We start from the raw sequence: 18,826 nt of genomic DNA on the forward strand, positions 1-18,826 counted from the left end.
ACAGTGTGCATGTGTTCCAAATGATTTTCATGGGCTAAGAGAAACAGCTGTCCTGCAGCTGGTCCATCCTGGAAGTGGCACTAGGTATCAGGTCTAGACCTGAGATCTCTTGCCTTGCTTCAGTGTGCTGGTCAATAATCCACACTGATTATCTGACATGGTTTTGGCTATGATGTTTCCCAACAGGACAATTTGCATTTTACCATGTATCTTTGTTGGGTTCTTGTGCTCAAAGACATTTTCTTTTCTTACTGAGCTCTCTGGAGCCCCCAACATTTGGTAGGTGACCAGAGTGCATTGGGTCTGATCTATGTAACTTTTGCTCTTTGATGTTTTGCCTCCCAGGGTCTGATACTCAAGTGAAATTTAGTCTTTTCTTGGTTAGTTGAATTGGTTCCCTGGGGGTTTTAAACTAAATAGCCACTGATGCAATATTTAACAGAAGCTAAAATTATATGGAAGTGAAACACTGAGGAAAAAAGCCTCTCTAGTGATGGAAGCTGAGCAATAAAGGCAGATGCATCCCTCCCTCCCAGTGCTCTTGGGCTCTTTGTTTATGGCACTGTCTTCCCAGCTGTCTCCCTCTACACCCACTGCAAGCAAGGTGCTGGTGTTTGACTGGTACTCCCTTCTATAAATATTTCTTCTGCTGGGGTGTTCAGACAGAATGAGTCTGTGAGATCTGTGGCTCCCCTGCAGAACATTTCCTCCATGCAGTCACACCTTCTTCCCTCTGGAGAGGAAGTAGAAGGAAGCATCAAGTTTTATTGCAGCCTCAGGTTATGAGCTACTGGCCCTGAAAACATCAAACCAAAGATTAAATGTACTGAATCCTCAAACTCCTTTTCTCCTCCAATGGAAGGCATTCAGAGGAATTCAAGAATGACCTCTGCTGTGTAAGACAATTCATAAAGACATAAAACAAATCTGAGAAGGGGTGTTTATGAACCACATTAGTCATGTGCAATTGTTTCAGCAACCAGGCCTTGCACAAAGCTCAGGAAATTTCAAGGGAGTTCTCCAACACACCTGTAAGACTTGTTGTTTAGACCAAAATTATTAAATACTTTTTTTTTTTTGCTTATTACATTCAACAAATAGGCCTGCATCTAAATTTTATTAGCAGTTTTTAACCTAGACCTCAGAGTGTCACATTTATTGAATTCCCATTTTTACATCTTGCATTTCTCTTATTACCCCTGGACTTGGCCAGACTCTCTTTTCAGACAAATCCTTTGCAGAGTCTCCTAGAAAATCCAAATATGTTGACCCATGGTATGGTATCAATCTTGTGCTTTGCCACCCCATAAAACAAAAACATTCACCATTTTGTGCTTTCTTTCTCAGACACCAACTGCTGAAAATTTCACCATGATAAAATTCACATAATTTTGACAATCCTCATTCCACTCCTTTTCATAATTCTGATAATGTATTTGACCTAAAGTCCCAGGGATATGTTGTTCTTCATGAAGTACAGGAACAAAAGTTATTTCCAGTTTTCCCTGCAGCAGACAGATTTGAATGTTGTCAGAAAGTGGTTATACCATCTGGATACCTTGAAATAATGCAATATAATAAAACATATTTTAGTTGTTTATGTTGGTGATTGCATTATATCAAAACCTGTATTATTATGGCAATAGGTTTAATAATCAAAATTAAGCAAGTCATTATTTTAAATATGTACAGAGTCCTGCTGTAGGTCCACAATTTTCTTGAACTTTTCTTGTGGTATTTAGATAATGAACAGATATCCAAAACAGCCAAGGACACAGGATGTGTCAGGCATAGAAAAGTTCCTGAGAGAACAGCACCTCAGCTGGTGCTGCTGCCTGGAAATTATGACTCTCTACTTTTCCTCCATACTTGAGATTTACTGTCATCCTCACATTTTCTCATCCCTGAACTGGATGGACTTGTCAGCACAGTGAGTCAAACAGGTTCCTTAGAACCAGAATGACTCCTGAGCATTCAGAGATGAGATGTTGGCTGATGCTTCCTAGGCAAGGGGGGAACAGGAGAGAAAGCAGAAGGTTCTGTAATCTGAAGATTATTTGCAGACTAGAGCATAATGGGTTGCAACTCTTGCTGCTGTCACATCTGAATACAATCCTGCACTCTGAAAACCCTTCTGTGCTGGCTAATGCAATAGCTTATGCACCAAGCAAAACAACCCCTTGTTTGTAATTATGTCACAAGCCAGGAAAAAATCATATCAGGAGCAAAATATGGAGTTAGTAATGTTCATTTTCCTTTCAGACTTCTGGCACTCACAGATGAAACCTTAGAAACAAACACACCTAAGTTTATATTTAATCCTTCAATACATTTCCACATACTGACATCTTTCAGCAACAAAAAATTCTCAGGCTAAATCTTGGCTTTGTAATTTCAAAGAGAAGGTGCAGACAAAAGTAATAGATTTTAATTACTGCCTAGTGTCATTACATTCTTTCCTCCTATAATTAGAAACTAATGAGATATGACACACATTCTGCCAAATGAACTGAGAAACAGCACTTCAAGTGCAATGAGTGCCCAAGCACCAAACAAAATTCAGAACTGTTGGGCAGAAAGTCATGTCATACATAAAGAAATTTCATTTGCTTGGATGAGTGTAATGATTCATCTCATTTTGCAGAAGTTTCATCAGTTGAGATTGTCATTTCACAAACATGAACTAATTGCAGCTCTCTTCTGCCTGGTCCCACAAGAAATCAAGGTGTTTATTGTCAGGCATATTAACACAGAGAAATACACCTTCCTCACTTTTTAAAAACTGCACCAAAAAAAAAAAAAAAGAAAAAAAAGAAAAAAGAAAAAAAAGAGCAGACCTCCTCCTCTCCCCAGCCCTCCATCCAACTGTGCAATGAAGTTAGGATTCATCCCTTGGAATGTAAATTGAAAACCAGGCTTGCAGCTATCTGAACCCCAGAGATAATCTTATATAAATGGACTATGATGCAAACTTTGTAAAAATCTTAATATTGCTTTACCTCATTACATAATCAAACTATAATCACAGCTTAGAAATGGATAATAAGAATTTCTGTTATTAGATATTTTGGGGAAATCACTGTGTTGCTGTGCTGTCCTATGACCATGGCTCACCCCACTCTTTATGTAATGCCAGGAATCAGGTAGGGAATGGCACTGCTTCCATGTGCAAATTTGTCAAAAGCAAATAACTGCAATGCCATGACATATTTTCATTCTTTTTCCTAAAGGCTAAATATTTACACCATTTTATTTTGCATCATGACTTCTCTATGACACAATTAGTGTCATAAATCTCAGAGGGAAAGAGATTATTGAGCATTTTTGGAAAGGAGAAGACTCATTGTTTTTTGGGTTTTTTTTAATGCTCTGGCCCTTATGCAGTCTAAAAATGTCAATGAAAGAAAAAAAAAAGCTGAAGGACAGAACCAATGAAAGGGCATTTGGAAAAGAATGAGATAAGGAGAAGGTCTCATGGTCAGATTCCTAGGGAACAGTGTTCCCCTCTGGTTTTACCTTTTCCCTGGACTTTTCATTTCTGGCTGTGGGAACAAATAAATCTCATACACATCAGCTTATTATGAGTACCGTGATTAAATTTCTGTCCTGTCTTTATGAAAATGAATTCAGTCATGTGCCTAGTGAACAAATACTTCAGCCAAAATTATTTTCCTGCCATATATGTATAAACATTGCATAGTAAGAGGGAATATAATTATTCTACGTGACAAAAGACCAGTTTAGAAGTATATTGCTACTGAACTTGACAGACTTAGGAAATTTCTGATCTGTTGGAAAATGAAAATAAAAATAGGTCACTTTAGGTTTCACACAAGATAATTATTAGAATAGATTAAATCTGAATTCTCATAGAAGACTGTGTGTTTAGAACAAATATCATATATTTTCTTTATGCCACTGTAACAGTTTAAGACATCTCACTGTATCTGCAGCTGACTCATTACCCTCACCAAGACAGTAAATGCCAGAAAAACTACAAATATAGACACTGTCAAGGCAAGAGAAGAGATGGGCACAAGAGCCAAATGAAGATCATCAGGACAAATCCACCAATCTTAAGCTATTTACTTGACTTTTCATCCTAGATTAGAGCTGCACTGTACAATATAATCCACAGTCTGATACTTGCTTGATTTGCTGGAGAGGTTTGATCCTGTCTCCCACTCTCCCCTTTTCCAGCCTTTTCTGGGGGAAGGATCTGCCTCCAGCCCCTGCTGAGCAGAGCATACACCAGAGCTCTGGTACCAGCAGCTGAATTGACACAAAAGAGAAAAGGCTTGTCCATATTATTTTCTTTTTCTTTCATTTTCTCTCCACTTGCAGCATCTTAAGGGTAACCTCACTGCCCTTCAGTGTGACAGGAGGGGACACAGTGGGAAGGAAATCAGCTGCTTTACAAAAAATGCCCCACAAGTTTACCAACTTGTTATTTTCTATTACTGCAGAATATCTGTCTAAAAATGGCACCAAACTCGATTCTTTTATGAAGAAGGATGTAAAAAGGATTCAAAATAATCCTTTTTGCCCCATTTACCATTATTTTTATAGTCTATACTAATAGAACAACTTTTTAAGAAGCTCCTTTAGACGTTCAGAGACATCATACACCACTGTTTTAATGGTATTTCCACATACCATGACTAAACCCAAGAAAACATATCTATTCCATCAAACTACCATTCATCTATTCCTTCTTTTAAAATAAACCAAGAGTAGTAGCTGTGTTCTCTGCCTAACAGAAAAGGAGACTGGCCAAGCTGACAGTAAAAGAGAGACAGAACAAGGATGTATCTATTAGCTATTTATGAGGAAAAGAAGATAAATTCTGCCACCACAGTTGTTCTTCATTAACAATTGATGCAGTTTATACTCATTACTTGTAGCACAAAGGTGATACTACTTTGGGGATATTTCTATCACACAAGAGTTGGTTTAGTCTTTAAAAGTGCTCCTCTAATAACAGACCCACACAAGTCAGTTGTGCCATTTCAGTGTCTGTATAAACACTAAATGGCAAGAATAATTAGAAATTTTTAAGATTCAATTTTCCACTGGCAGACTTGCAAGCTTTTCTTATTTCTCTTCTGAGGTGACAGTGCCCTCCTGTGGCACGAGATTTTTCATTTGCTTTTTCCCCTATATATACTCCATCCAGAAAGGTGAGCTGGATGGGGTTTCCCATCTAGAAGCATGCCATCTACTTATATACTTGTTTACATGAAGTAATTTTGAGAAACGTTTCCATTTCTATCTATATTTTTACATGTCTTTTTAAACAAATATTTTAAAAAGTGCTTGCTCTTCTCTTTCTGGTTTCTGTGTAAATTCAGGGGATAAAAGCCTATTAGGAATCTGGACAGCTGGTGCATCTCTGTGTCTGTAGGATGTGGTTGGTAACAACCATGTGGTTGTTATTTGCTGCACTAACAAAACTGTGCCTATTACACACCACATAATCTGTAATTTACATCAATCCCAGTTTTTAGTCATTTGATCTGTCCTTAAGGAGAAAATGATGGCTAGAAATTCTGGGGAAGTTTGGATAATGCATTACTCTTCTCCTATCTGACTTGTTTTTGGCAGTTTAACAAATTCACGTAGTAGAGAAAAACTTTGAATTTTAAAAGAATATAATAAAGATATTTGGTAGCTTTTTCTGGCAATTATTGATTAATTTACCAATGTTCTCCTACATAATTTATTTTTCCCACAGATTTTAAAATTTTAAGCACAAAATGCTCTACATTATAAACATCATCAGAATTACTCAAGCAGACATTGATTTTTATAATACTAAACATTGACAAAAATATTTAAGGTAACTAAATACACAAAAAAATCCTGTTCTGACCCTGATAGAAAGCTTGTCATTATTAGGGGAGAAGAGCTCCACAATGAAACTCCTGAGCCCATATGAGTCAGCATGAGGTGATGAGCTCATGTGCTGTAAACTCCCAGCAACACAGAGAAATCCTGGAGATTTTAGGTAGTGGAATGTATAAAGAAACAAACACACTTTGAGGATAAGAGAACCATTTCTACTGTCCATCTGTTTCTGCAGTGGTATTCAGAGTGGTGTGTAGCTTTGTAAGAAACAGAGAAAGAAATAAAATCTTATAAACTCTCAAAAATCTAATTCATATGGACATGTCCATGCACACATTCATTGTTTTCCAAAGCTTTTAAGTTAGCCATGAATGACTTAATGATGTGAACCCATAACAAGGCAGCTCTTCACCTAATTGAATTTCCCTGTTCAAAACTCCATATCCTTAACAGACATGAAAAACTGAATTTTCCCCACTCAAAAACCATCTGAGAATGAGCTGAAGTAACACATGCAAGTAACTTGACCATCTGGCCAATATATGATTTTTGAAGCTCTGTTGCAGTTCTTTCAATTATTTAAATCCAGCAGTGTTTCAAACAACTGAAAGAATCTCATAGCACCAAGTGTGAGACAATCTTAGCTCTAAGTGTTGCTACCTGAACTATAATTAAGACACCAATTTCTGGTGGTGTTATCAATCCATTCTTCACTCTTGCATTTGGACTACCTTCCAAATCACTTCTGAATACAAATTAGAGGTTTTTTCCCTCAGTACCTTATACTTTGCACCGTCACTTAAACATGCATAAAGAGAGCAGTAATGGGTGTAATTCCCCATTCACTCTGCACAGGTATAAACTCTTCAAGCAGGAAGCAATGAAGGATCACACCCACTGTGCTGATTAAATCACTTAAGTACAGTGTACATTTCCCCTGGCTATGCTTCCTGACACAGCTAATTCCTTTATGGAACCTTTGGGACATATGCACAGATGGTTCCTCAAATCAGGGATTCACTTCCCCTACTGTCTAACAGAGCCTGAATCCTAGTATTCCAAGCACTGTGTCACACAAGTGTAGGGTAGGAGGAAAACCATAATAAAGTTCATACAGACTGCTGTGAGTCTGTGTAAATTAGGATGGAACAGGATTGCTAGAAATAAAACCTTTTTCAAGGGTTTGCTAAGGTCACAAGCACTGAATAATGATGCATGAATCTAATTTTCAAATTATCTCCTCTGGAAATGACTTTAAGAACCATGCACTTCCTCTGTGTGCCCCAAGAGAAATATTCAGCTTCCCATTCAGTGTGGCAGCTTGAAGATGCTGTGTCCCCACTCAGAACACTGCTCTGCATCTCTTAATCTTTCTCTTCATCCTCCAAACACAACTGGGAGGAATATGCACTTAGTAGAAAATATGATATGAGCATTTATACATGAGGATAAATATGACCTGGATACCATTTTCCTGAGGGATTGTGTTCTGATTTAAATACATGTCAATGAAGAAACTGGTTAACTTGCTATTGTATCTTCAGATGAAAAGGACTATGTCTGTCTATATGCAGATAGAAACACAGCTGGCTACTGAGGAATAGGAGAAATGTGTGTATTCAGAGAAAGAAAAGAAGGGTCTAAATATATGAAGGATCAATTATTATGTTCCTTGGTGTAATAAGATTATTTTTTCCAGGGAAAAATGGAAAATTATAGTGGTGTTACTTTCTAGACACATGTAATAGAAATGTACCTCAGAATGGAAGATAGGAATGTATGGTCTCTGATGAAAGGCTAAATCTTCTAATTAGGATGCCAAATGCTTAAGTATGTTGTCTTACAAAGATATTGCCAGGTTGCACTACCATTCATTTCTAGATAACTCCAAAAGTGTATTAGTGCTCCAAACAGCAATCTGGCAGTCTGAGAAGCTTTCTTGCTGCAGCAGACAATATTGGACAAACAAGAGCCAGAGCTCAGGGAAAGAGGATGAATAATGAAAAAATTGTCCATTTGCCAAGTGAGGACTAATAAATGACATTGTGCTGAGCATCAAGTCTAGCCATTTTTCACTAAACTAGTGCTTCACATTACAGCTTCACATGCAGGCATCACACCAGGACTGAAACATTACCTGAGGCACAGATATAATCTGAAAATAACAGAGTATTTAAGCTGGTCTCAGCTAAAGAGATGAGAAGTGAATAAATAATCAGACAATAAACCTAATCTGGATAAAAACAGGGCTGAGGCGAGATTCCATCAGGAGAGGTGTGATTAAAGCAGAGTACTGTCATGTCCATGTTCCACAGGGGACTTAATGCATTTGACATTTTGGATGTATGTGTGTTGACAGCTGAGACTGAGTACTAAACTTCACATCCAAGGTCTCACATTATTTTGTATGTTCAGAGTACTTTTGTTATTCAAAATCTCAGAAGACCTGATGTTATAACATTCCAACATCACTTAAGCAAATTTGGCAATCCCAGCAAGATATTTCTCTGGAGCATTCCAGCACTTAGTCCTGTTTTCCTTGTCTCATTTTTGTGAATTTTCCCTGGCTGGCAATTGAGCACAGATGGCTTTTCATTCACTCCCTACCCACCACCCCTCCCCAGTGGGGAAGAGAATCAGAAGGAAAGGTAAACTTCATGGGCTGAGGCAGGAACAACTTAATAATTAAAGCAAAATATTACTACTATTAGAAATATGCAAATAACACTAACTGTGACAATAAGGGGAGAGTGGCAGAGCCCAAGAGAAGCAGGGGATGCAGTTGGTCACAAGCAAACACTGACATGCCCAGCCTGTCCCTGAGCAGGCACTGGCAGCTCCCAGCCCATTTATGCACTGAGCAGGTCACCCTTGGGTATGGAATATCCCTTGGGCCAGTTTGGGTCAGATGTCCTGGCTCTGCATCCTCCCAGCTTTTCCTGCCACTTCTCACCTGCACAGCAGGAGACAGAAAACTCCTTAACTTAGGTTAAGAGCTGCTTAGCAACAACAAACATCAGTATGGCATCAACATCCTTCCCATGCTGAATGAAAGCACAGCCCTGTGCCAGCTACTCAGAAGAAAATGCACACTGTCCCAGACAAAGCCACAACATATTACTGCAAGGGTAGAAGAGATATTAGGTACATTACAGAATTATTGACTTGCTTTGTCTTGGCAATTCCTAAATTCCATTTGTTTTTCCTACTTTTACCTCAAAAAAGAGTCATCTGTACGTCTCAATTCCCAAAATCCCAAGAAAGCAAGGTAAAATATTAATATTATTCCTTTCTTTTGTAAGGATGTGAAGTGTTCCATAACACAACAGTGTCTGCAGCATCAGCAGGCTTTCAGATGAGAAAGTAAGATGTAATTTAAAAGAATTTATGCATCCCTGAATGACTCTTTATATTGCTCAATTCCAGACTGCCTGGCAAGTTATAGTTGACACTGAAGTTTTTACTTCCTCTCATTTAACTTCTCAATTAGTAGAAATTCATATAAAATCTATATATGTTTGTATATATATATATATATATATATATATATATATATATATATATATATATACGTGTCTATATATATGCATATATATGTATATGGGATATATATATATCTTATTTCTTACCTCTCATATATATATATGTAATTTCCTTGAGCTTTCAGTAAAACATTTCCAATTCTACAATGCATGAGAAATAAGGTCTGCCAGAACAATGTTGCAGTCTTTTAAATATCAGAAACTCATAGAGTTTCCTACAAATATAATTCTGGAGTATTTTGGATTTTTTGAATGCAAGTATCAACTAAGGAAGTTTTTGCATAAAGGAATATGCAATAGTATCTGTGAGGGTTGAAAAATCCTTCAATTATGTCAGCTTTTAACTTTTGGAACCTGTTAGCAGGGAGATGTTCTTTCTAAACATAATTGCTTATGAAGTCATGAATTAAAAAAAAAAAAAAAAAAAAAAAAAGCAGAGGGAAAAGTAAAAGAAAAAAGAAAAGCAGAGGGAGTTGTGTTTGATTGGATGACACAACTAGAGTGTCTCCAGTTTGTGTAGTAAATGTCCCGTGGACACTGCTAATGCTCTATGGGAATGAATTGTCTTTTGAAGTATCTTCAAGATGACAGAGAATTCAAAGTTCTGTTTCACTTCCAGTGATTGGACTAAGGCTTTTACAAGTTGGTTTATGTTTTAAAAGGTCTTACACAGATTACAATATGAACAGCAACAAAAAAAATTTAAATAATGCATACAATATTGTAAAAACATTACTGTAATAGTTTACTGCATAAAAAGCATTCCTTGGGTTAAGGGAAAAATCCAGCCAAGTCTCCATAGACAGCAGGGGATCACCACTAAAACCAACCAAAAAAAAAAAAAAAAGAAAATTATTTGGAAATGGTCCATAAAATGGAAGAACTGAGGATACTCTCTCTCTCACACACACAGATGTATATTTATATTCTATCCACAGCACCTTTGGGCTGGGTTTGCACACACAGCTCTTGAATAAGGAGAGTGTGTGAGGGAGGGCTTGCACTGTGCCTTGGTCTAGGTCCTCTCTATTTAGATTTTTCTCAGGAGTGTTGTAATCTGAATGAAAGATAAGAACTAGGGGGGTTTGGTTTTTTTTTTTAGTTAAGATAAAAAGACACCGCGACCAAAAACAACAGCAACAAAAAGCTCCAAGAAAAACAAAAAACCTCACAAAAACTACCAACCAACAACAATAAAACAATCAACCAAACAAAAAACTAAAAGAAAAACAAAACAAAACAAAAAAACCATACCAATAAGAAAGAAACCACATCAAAACCTGAAGCTTTGCTATGTCCTTGAACCCAGATGGAATTTACCTAATAATTTGAGAGGGGAAAAGAACCTGAAAAGACAATCACAAACTGAATAAAAATGATGTGTTATGCACACCTGAGTAACTTCCAGCCCAGCTTTTGAGGTCACTTAGGAAATGTAAATTCAAATCATTTTAGGGGAGAAAAATACAACAGAAGATCTTCAGGAAAATAAAAAAACTCTCCACACCCTGGGCTGCTGCAAGCAGATGACTCCACGCAGGTCTGGTTATGAGGAATGGCTTGGGTAGAACTCATGCTATGCAAAGCAGGTCACCCTGGAAATCATACAGCAAAGTTTCCTGAGTGAATCTGTTAACATTTTCCTAGTGTGGAAAATTCACCAGTCCTTGAGCTCCAGCTGAGTTGAAGAAGATGGATGCATATATTTGTCACCTGTGTATCTGTTTAATAATTATGCACACAACCCCCAGATGTGAAATAGGAAACCCCTAGCTCTTACATACACATTTTATATTGGTTTTCTAACATATTATTCTCTCTTGATCTGCTTTTGTTTTACAGGAGACTATGTAGTCATGTCAGTTTTCTTTAACTTGAGCAGGAGAATGGGCTATTTCACCATTCAGACCTACATTCCCTGCACACTTATTGTTGTCTTGTCCTGGGTCTCTTTCTGGATTAATAAGGATGCAGTTCCAGCCAGAACATCACTGGGTAAGTTTATATTTCCTGTTTTCTTCAGGCATTATGATGTTTAACTGACACCTCTGCAGATCACCAGCTTGTAAATATGAGAACAGACAACTTCACATGAACTCTCCTCATTTAGAGCAATGCAGTAACTTCCAAGGAATAACACAGACTGAGCTTTATTTGCATCTCTTCCTTTTGACAGTGCCAGATTCTGACTATTGTAGATTGTCAACAATAAAAGCTTTTGCATTTTTTCTGATTGCAGCAGTATTTTTTATAAACATCAAGACAATGGGGACACACAACTGGATTAGAGGCAGGATGTGTCATTTTTGCTTGTTCTGCTTCCATATCACAGTGACTGGAACACAAATTAAATAATTACCAAGAAGGAATCCACATATCTGGCTGTGTGTCCAAGGGGTAACAAGGGGAGAATGCACCACCATGACCACTTTAGAGACCAACAATCAAATGCAGACTTCAGGCAAAAAAATCAACTTAATTTGGTGGTACCCAAACATTATACATGAAAATGTGACATACAATGAATCAGAATTAGAAATTTCTACAGAAGCAACTGCCCCACAAACAGAGACCAAATTAATCTCACTTGTGCAAAGCAGCTGTAACAGTAAGAAACAAAGCAGAAGCATTCAGCTAGAGAAACTTTAACACCTTTTCTACTTCTATATTCAATCCACCCAAGTGAGAATTATTTCAGTTTTTCCTTCTGTGTTTTCATTTCTTCACAGAACCATAGCACAGAGCACTGGAGTGTAAAATAGGGGACAAAATTTTCATTACAGACTAACTAGAATAAACATAACTGCAGAGGACTAGTGGCTTCCATAAGAAAATGCTTTAAACATTTAATTGTTTTTAGTTTTTTCACATCCTCTTTAAAAAGAGGTTATAAAATCTGCTTTAAAGAAGAACAAAATTATTAAAGACATTCAGATGTTATTTTAAATTTTACCTAGATACACAAAACAGACTTGTCCCTCTGTTGAGAATTAGTCTGTTTGCACCACTAAGAAGGTAAAACCAATGGTATGAAATCTGCCATAAAAAGTGTGGTAGATTTCAACTGTTCTGATGCATTTTTAACATTTTTCACACCACAGTACATGCAATAATGTTCTGAAAGGGAAGGGATGGTGAGGCATGTCAGAGTAATTTTTTGTAGATCTTTCTCTTGCTCTAAGCATTTGAGCACATAAACCCTAAAATTCAATTTCAATAAAAATAAAGACTCCCCAGAGGTAAACTACAAAACGAAAACCTTATATAAAATTTCTTAGAATTCATCTAACTGAAGAACTCTGCTAAGCAGCACAGTCAGTGACCATGCAAAAATGTCACCTTACCCCTGTTAATCCCCTAAACTCCCACTGAATTGGGATTTCACTGCCAGAATGTGCTACTGAATATCATTGCTGTATGTTTAAAGTCCAGGCACACTTCAAAACCAATCAGAGAGAGGTAACTGGAAAATCAGTTTGCTACTTGGAGTAATATTATTTCTGTTGTTTTCTATCTACCTACCAGGAATTACAACTGTCCTGACAATGACCACCCTAAGCACAATTGCTCGTAAATCTCTTCCCAAGGTCTCCTATGTGACAGCAATGGATCTTTTTGTGTCAGTCTGCTTTATTTTTGTGTTCTCTGCACTGGTGGAATATGGAACTTTGCATTACTTTGTCAGCAACAGAAAACCAAGCAAGGATAAAGACAAAAAGAAGAAAAACCCAGTATGTATCTTTCTACCAGCAAGGTCTAAAATTTAATTAGTTTTTCTGAGAGAGAGCATTTAAATCCCTCTTTATAACTGTCTCTTTTTTTCATAATGTTCTATTACATATATACCCATCCTTCATAAGAATAGGAATGCAAACATTCACTTTGAGTATCAAAAGCTCATTTATTACAGTTCTCTGGATGCCAGGTAAACTAATTTCTTAGGATAAAGATCTTTTTAACCGAAGTGTTCTGCAAACCACAACTATCAAAGCCATTATTTATGCTATATAGACCTCTTTATAGAAAATATCTGTTTCTCCGTCCTAATTAGCAATATTAGCAATATTCTATGGCATTACCTTATGTTGACATGACTATCTTGCTTATCAGGACTACAGTTAAACTTCTATATTAAAACTTTGGTGTGTGCTTTTTCCAACTTCCCCTTAAGCATCTGTTTCTTTTACATTGTTTCCTTAAATTCTTTTTCTTGTATTTCTTACCTTATTTACATGCTTCTCTGCCTTAGCAAGTGATTTCACAGTAGTTTATAATGATACTTATGGATATAGTCTCCCCAGTAGTAAAAATAATGTATATAATAGCAACAATTACAAAATTCTGGAAATACCCTCAGCAGTGATTTGGGCTGTTGCCCACAAAGGAAAAAAATTGATACTTATTTCGTACAGGACAGAATTTTCCTTGCCTTTGGCAACTGAACTGACTAATGTGTTGTCTAGAATCTCTAAAACATTTAATCTAATCATCTACCAAATAAACCCCAAAAACCCCCAAACCCAAAACACCCCCATAAACAAAAACAAACAAACAAACAAACAAGGAAACCACAAAAACACCCTTAAACCAACCAAGCAAAGGAAAAATGTGAAGGAAAAATGTTATACATTAATAGAGTATTTTCCTCTCTATTTCAGGCATCTAACAAAGAATAAGGTAATTTGGATTTGCTCTGCTAAAATATTCAAGGACTTTTGATGATATTCTCTTTTAGTTTTAAAAGGCATCACAAAAATCAATATAGAAAAAATAGCAATTAAGGAACCTTTCACTACATACTATTCCTCTAATTTCAAGTTTAAAAGCTGCTGAGAGGTAGACTAAAAAAAAAAAGTAAAATGATAAAGTGATGTGTCCTGTATTAGATGGAAATAAAATTGTCTGTGGGTATTTGGGTCTTATGCAGTCAGGTAAAGGAGCAAAACTAAATGTACCTAATTGTTTCACTTTACATTGTCCATATAAAGACAAATAACTTGTTATTTATATTGCTCATCTATGAGCATCTGGGAAGAAAAAGAACTATAAATGTTTGCCTGAATACTAATCACAGAGTCTAAAAAGCTTAAAAGTAGAGTGTTCAGGCACAGTCTGCAGGTAAAAAGTCTTTCTAAAAAGTGTTTCTGTAGATTGTAAATGGTCTCTTTCAAAACAGTCCAGCACAAAAGATTAGAATCCCCTCAGGATATGAAAATCTACCAGGAGTTTGATATCTTATGTCTTTGGCCCAAATGTAAACAAGACAGTGACAAGTTGAAAATGTGGGGAATTTTATGTTACAGATACTTGTTTCAATTGCTGTAATCACAATCTTTCTATAATTGTAGTTATTTTTGACTTATCATGTTTTAGAAACATATTTTTAATTTGCATTATTTTTGTCTCTTTCTTTCCTTTCTTTAATTTAAACCACAACCCTCTGATTCTCTTTTCTGTCTACAAAATGAAAGCTCCTTCGGATGTTTTCCTTCAAGGTATAATGTTTTTTGGAATGGAAATTCACTGCATGCAACTGCTGAATTTAACTATTTGAGCTTAGATGAGAGTGGTGTTTTGTTTGGTCTTTTAATTAATGAGACCTTTAATTAGCTACTTGCTAATTAAGTAGAATGGTTATAAATTTCTAAACAATTTGTAGAGTTGATTGAGCAGCCCAAATACCAATGCACTGTGGTTCTGAAAGTTCAAGAGTGACCAACATTATTGGATCATATAAATTAAGAGAGTTTAATGTTAAAACACTTTGATTCTTCTCTCTCAATTTACCATGGGATCCAATAGCACCAGCCATCCTAAAAACTTCCAACACACCCTTTTAGAACTCAGCTCTGACCCTGGATTTTTAACCTTTGTGGTTTCACTCCTAATTGTAAACCCAAAACTATTCTGATGTTGACCTGAAAAAAACCTCGGTGTCACCATCAATTAATCAAATGCTGTTCGTTATGAAAAAAATCTGAGTTTTTAAAGGGTTTAAGATGCATATAGATTTTTAATGTTGTCACTGGATCAACACACTTAGAAAATTAGCAAATGTATCCAGCTGTGTTCCACATCAAAACCTTAACTCCATTCAGAAATGCAGAGATTTTATTAAAAAAAAAAAAAAAAAAAAAAAAAAAATTAAAGGCAGGGGGGTAGGGAGGGAAGAAACCAAACCAAATAAGTGACATTAAATTTCCATACTTATGGAATGGAATGTTATGTTTCCCTAATAACTATCAGCATGAAATTTCAATGCCTATCATCCCAGCATTCACCCAGTGCTTAAATGTCCTTTAAATGCTCAACTTGTTCAATTCATTCTAAATATATGTATATATATATACATGTACAGCTACTATATAAAATGTGGAACATGTTGAACCTTCTAGCTGGTGAACATCAGTAGGTGGTGAGCTGCATATATTCAAATAATTGGAGAGTATTATAGAGATTCTCCTAATCTTATTCAAAAGACCTAGTTTCTGCCTTTTTCCTGTGTATACATATTTGCATTTTTCTCAACATGAACCACTGCTTTTAAAATCCTGCATTTACAACTGATGCAGCTCCTTTCATGTGCAATACACAAATTGCCTTCAGATATCAAGCAGCTATGTAAACTAAAAAACAAAAATTCAAAACACCATGAATTATATTCCTAGATTACAATTACAATCTCATTTAACCTCTCGTGTTTACTCAGTTTATCTTTGCTAATTGCCCATAGCTGTTAACTTTAGATTGATTTGTGTTGCTGTCCTCTAAAGGGTATGATGCAACTGATTTTAAAGAGTTCAAGGTAATATTGCCATTAGAACAGGTCAGCATTTCCCCATGTAGCAAAACCATCATTCACATGTTGACCATCATCCCCCAGCTGGTGATAATAACAATTTCTCCCTCTACCACCTTTTCCTTTTTGGCCACTCCACCTTAGGCACCCACCATCGACATCCGCCCGCGATCAGCTACCATTCAAATGAACAATGCCACACACCTCCAAGAAAGGGATGAGGAGTATGGCTATGAGTGTCTGGATGGCAAGGACTGTGCCAGTTTTTTCTGCTGCTTTGAGGATTGTCGGACGGGGGCGTGGCGGCACGGCAGGATACACATCCGCATCGCCAAAATGGACTCCTACGCCCGCATCTTCTTCCCCACCGCCTTCTGCTTGTTCAACCTGGTCTACTGGGTGTCATACCTGTACCTCTAAAAGCAGTGGGAAGTCAGTGATACCAGCCTTACTCGCTGAATTGCTTAGAGAGATGGTTTCCTAACTCCACTTGAAGTATTTACGATGCGCTTTTTAGTGACCTGAATTCTTTAGTGCCATAATCCCGTAAATATCGGTCATATCGTTTGTCCAAAAATTGACATCAGGTTATTGTGAGTTACATGTCCATTCCACATGCCAAAATAATTTAAAAATGAAACATGTCAATAGGTAATATACACCTATACCTGCTGGAATAGAGAGAAACTGGGCAGACAGAGCAAGGGGAGCGTAGCAGCATCACTTAACAGTTGATATTTGGAATCAGTCCTGTGATTCCAAGCAGGAGTGAGAGAGGAGAATTCCCAGGTAAAGTGCTGTACAGTTTATTAACATTGGCTATAATTATGTCATAGCTTTATTCTTGTGGGCTTTTCTTTCTGGAAGAGTCATCTCTCACTTTGAATAGGTATTATTAAGCAAGGAAAATTAACTTCTACTCCCACCAAGAAGAAAACAGACCTTACCCTTTGCCATCCCTTTAAGAGCTGTAACATGTACAATGCTGTAAATATTATAATAAGTTATAGTACATAAAGCCTAGTGCATGCATCTTTTGGAGGCCAAAATAATGAAAAAAGGTACCATAAAGTTTTGTCTTTTATTTTGTGTCTCTGGATGTGCTATTGTAATTGAAATGTGGACAAACCCGATTTTCTTTTTTTCTTGAAAAATTGCCCCTCTCCCTCATGCATGGAAGATCCAAGCAGACACCACTGTCATGCAAGATATTAGAGAAGCCTTAAGGATTCAACTAAATAACATAGACAAATCTGTATGGCCAATATAATAGCTCATAAAGTGTAATGTATGTGTCCTCTGCAGTTGTAACCTTCATTTCCCATTGATAATGTTCCTATATTTCAATTGAATCTCCAGTAATTATACATTGCAAGACCAGCTTCTGAATTCAATCCATGTGCTTCTACTATTGTTCTTTTCCCACGTTGAGCTCCACTTTTTTCCTTACACAAGTGTTTGTGGGACTTTTATTCTTTAATCCAGTACAGGAAATAGTGCTTATTCTAGACATTATTTTTACATAAGAGCTTCTAGTTAATTTTGAAACATTAGTCCTTCTATTGTATATACACTCACAGTTCTCTGCCCATTCATGTCCTCAATCAGCAATAGCTGTTGTCAGTGCTGCTTTCACTCAGTGAGTACCTTTACTAGAACAAACCTTTGCCATGGTTAGCACAGAGGTTATAGCCTTGAAAATAAAAGGGAGCAGAGGGTGTCTTGGCTACTAAATCACATGTATGCAGTTATGTATGTATTTAAAACCTTCAACCCACCTGGGTGAGTCTTGAAAACTACTGGTTTTCAGAACCTGTATGATGCTCAATTATGCAACCTTAAGCACATGTAAATATGACTGATGGTTTGTTGTTTTTTTTTAAATTGTCAAAGATGCAAAATGCCACCTACAGAAAAGTGGGCTTTCAGCTTGAAAAGGGAGACCTCTAACTAATCACTACAGAACTATTATTAATTGAAATGGAGGAAAAGGAAAGTTTTCCAATGTTTGTATAATTTTGGAAATAAAAATGTTTGAAAAAGGAATATCTCTTGATCATCAGTTGCTCCTATTCCAATGTATTTGGAAACATTTTAATAAAGGAATTGCACACAACTGTGGACTTTTTCAATAAAACTGCTGCACTCAACTCTACTTTTTCTGTGATGAGTTTGTTAAAAGCCTGCTTGAGAACTAGACTGCTTGACCAGTTGGATTAATCAGCTACCTAAATATAAGTGAATATAATCCTTGTAATCCTCTGCATTGTCTCATTTTGTAGTCAAATGGCTCACACATAACTTTCAAGAATGGGGACTAACTCTTTTGAAGGTTATCTTATTTAAAAAAAAAAAAAACAAAACCAAAAAAAACCACCAACATCATTGAAATGGAAATACTCTAAAGAGAAATAACCTTCCCTTATCTGGTTAGAGAGTCTCCACTATCTGAGTTAGTGCCAATCACCTTTCACATGTGAAGGTGTTTCAACTGGCACCAGACTGATCTCTATTTTTTTTCCCAGTAGTCAATTATTTAAGATCTTTCTTCTATTTTCTTCCAATTAATAAGAGTGACTAATGTTTTACACTTAAAGTTTCAATTTTTCCCTGTTCCCATATAGGTTTTATGTATATC

The 18,826-nt window shown here is 36.5% G+C and overlaps 1 protein-coding gene across 3 annotated transcripts in view; it reads left to right on the forward strand.

The window, feature by feature from the left end:
• The window catches only part of GABRG2 (gamma-aminobutyric acid type A receptor subunit gamma2), a gene marked incomplete at its 5' end in the record, with an annotated part of 63,630 nt that extends 45,190 nt beyond the window's left edge, over positions 1 to 18,440 (forward strand). Inside the window, 4 exons of one of the 3 annotated variants that reach the window (XM_079320134.1) lie at positions 11,232 to 11,384; positions 12,915 to 13,120; positions 14,861 to 14,884; positions 16,333 to 18,335. In XM_079320134.1, coding sequence (XP_079176260.1) covers positions 11,232 to 11,384; positions 12,915 to 13,120; positions 14,861 to 14,884; positions 16,333 to 16,608 — 659 coding nt within the window. In that variant the 3' untranslated portion in view covers positions 16,609 to 18,335. Of the gene's footprint in view, positions 1 to 11,231; positions 11,385 to 12,914; positions 13,144 to 14,860; positions 14,885 to 16,332 lie in introns of all 3 variants that reach the window. The other 2 variants (XM_079320136.1, XM_079320135.1) reach the window with 2 other exon arrangements.
• Positions 18,441 to 18,826: the final 386 nt, after the last annotated feature.

Source organism: Erithacus rubecula (assembly GCF_903797595.1).
Source record: "Erithacus rubecula genome assembly, chromosome: 16".
Lineage (NCBI taxonomy): Eukaryota > Metazoa > Chordata > Aves > Passeriformes > Muscicapidae > Erithacus > Erithacus rubecula.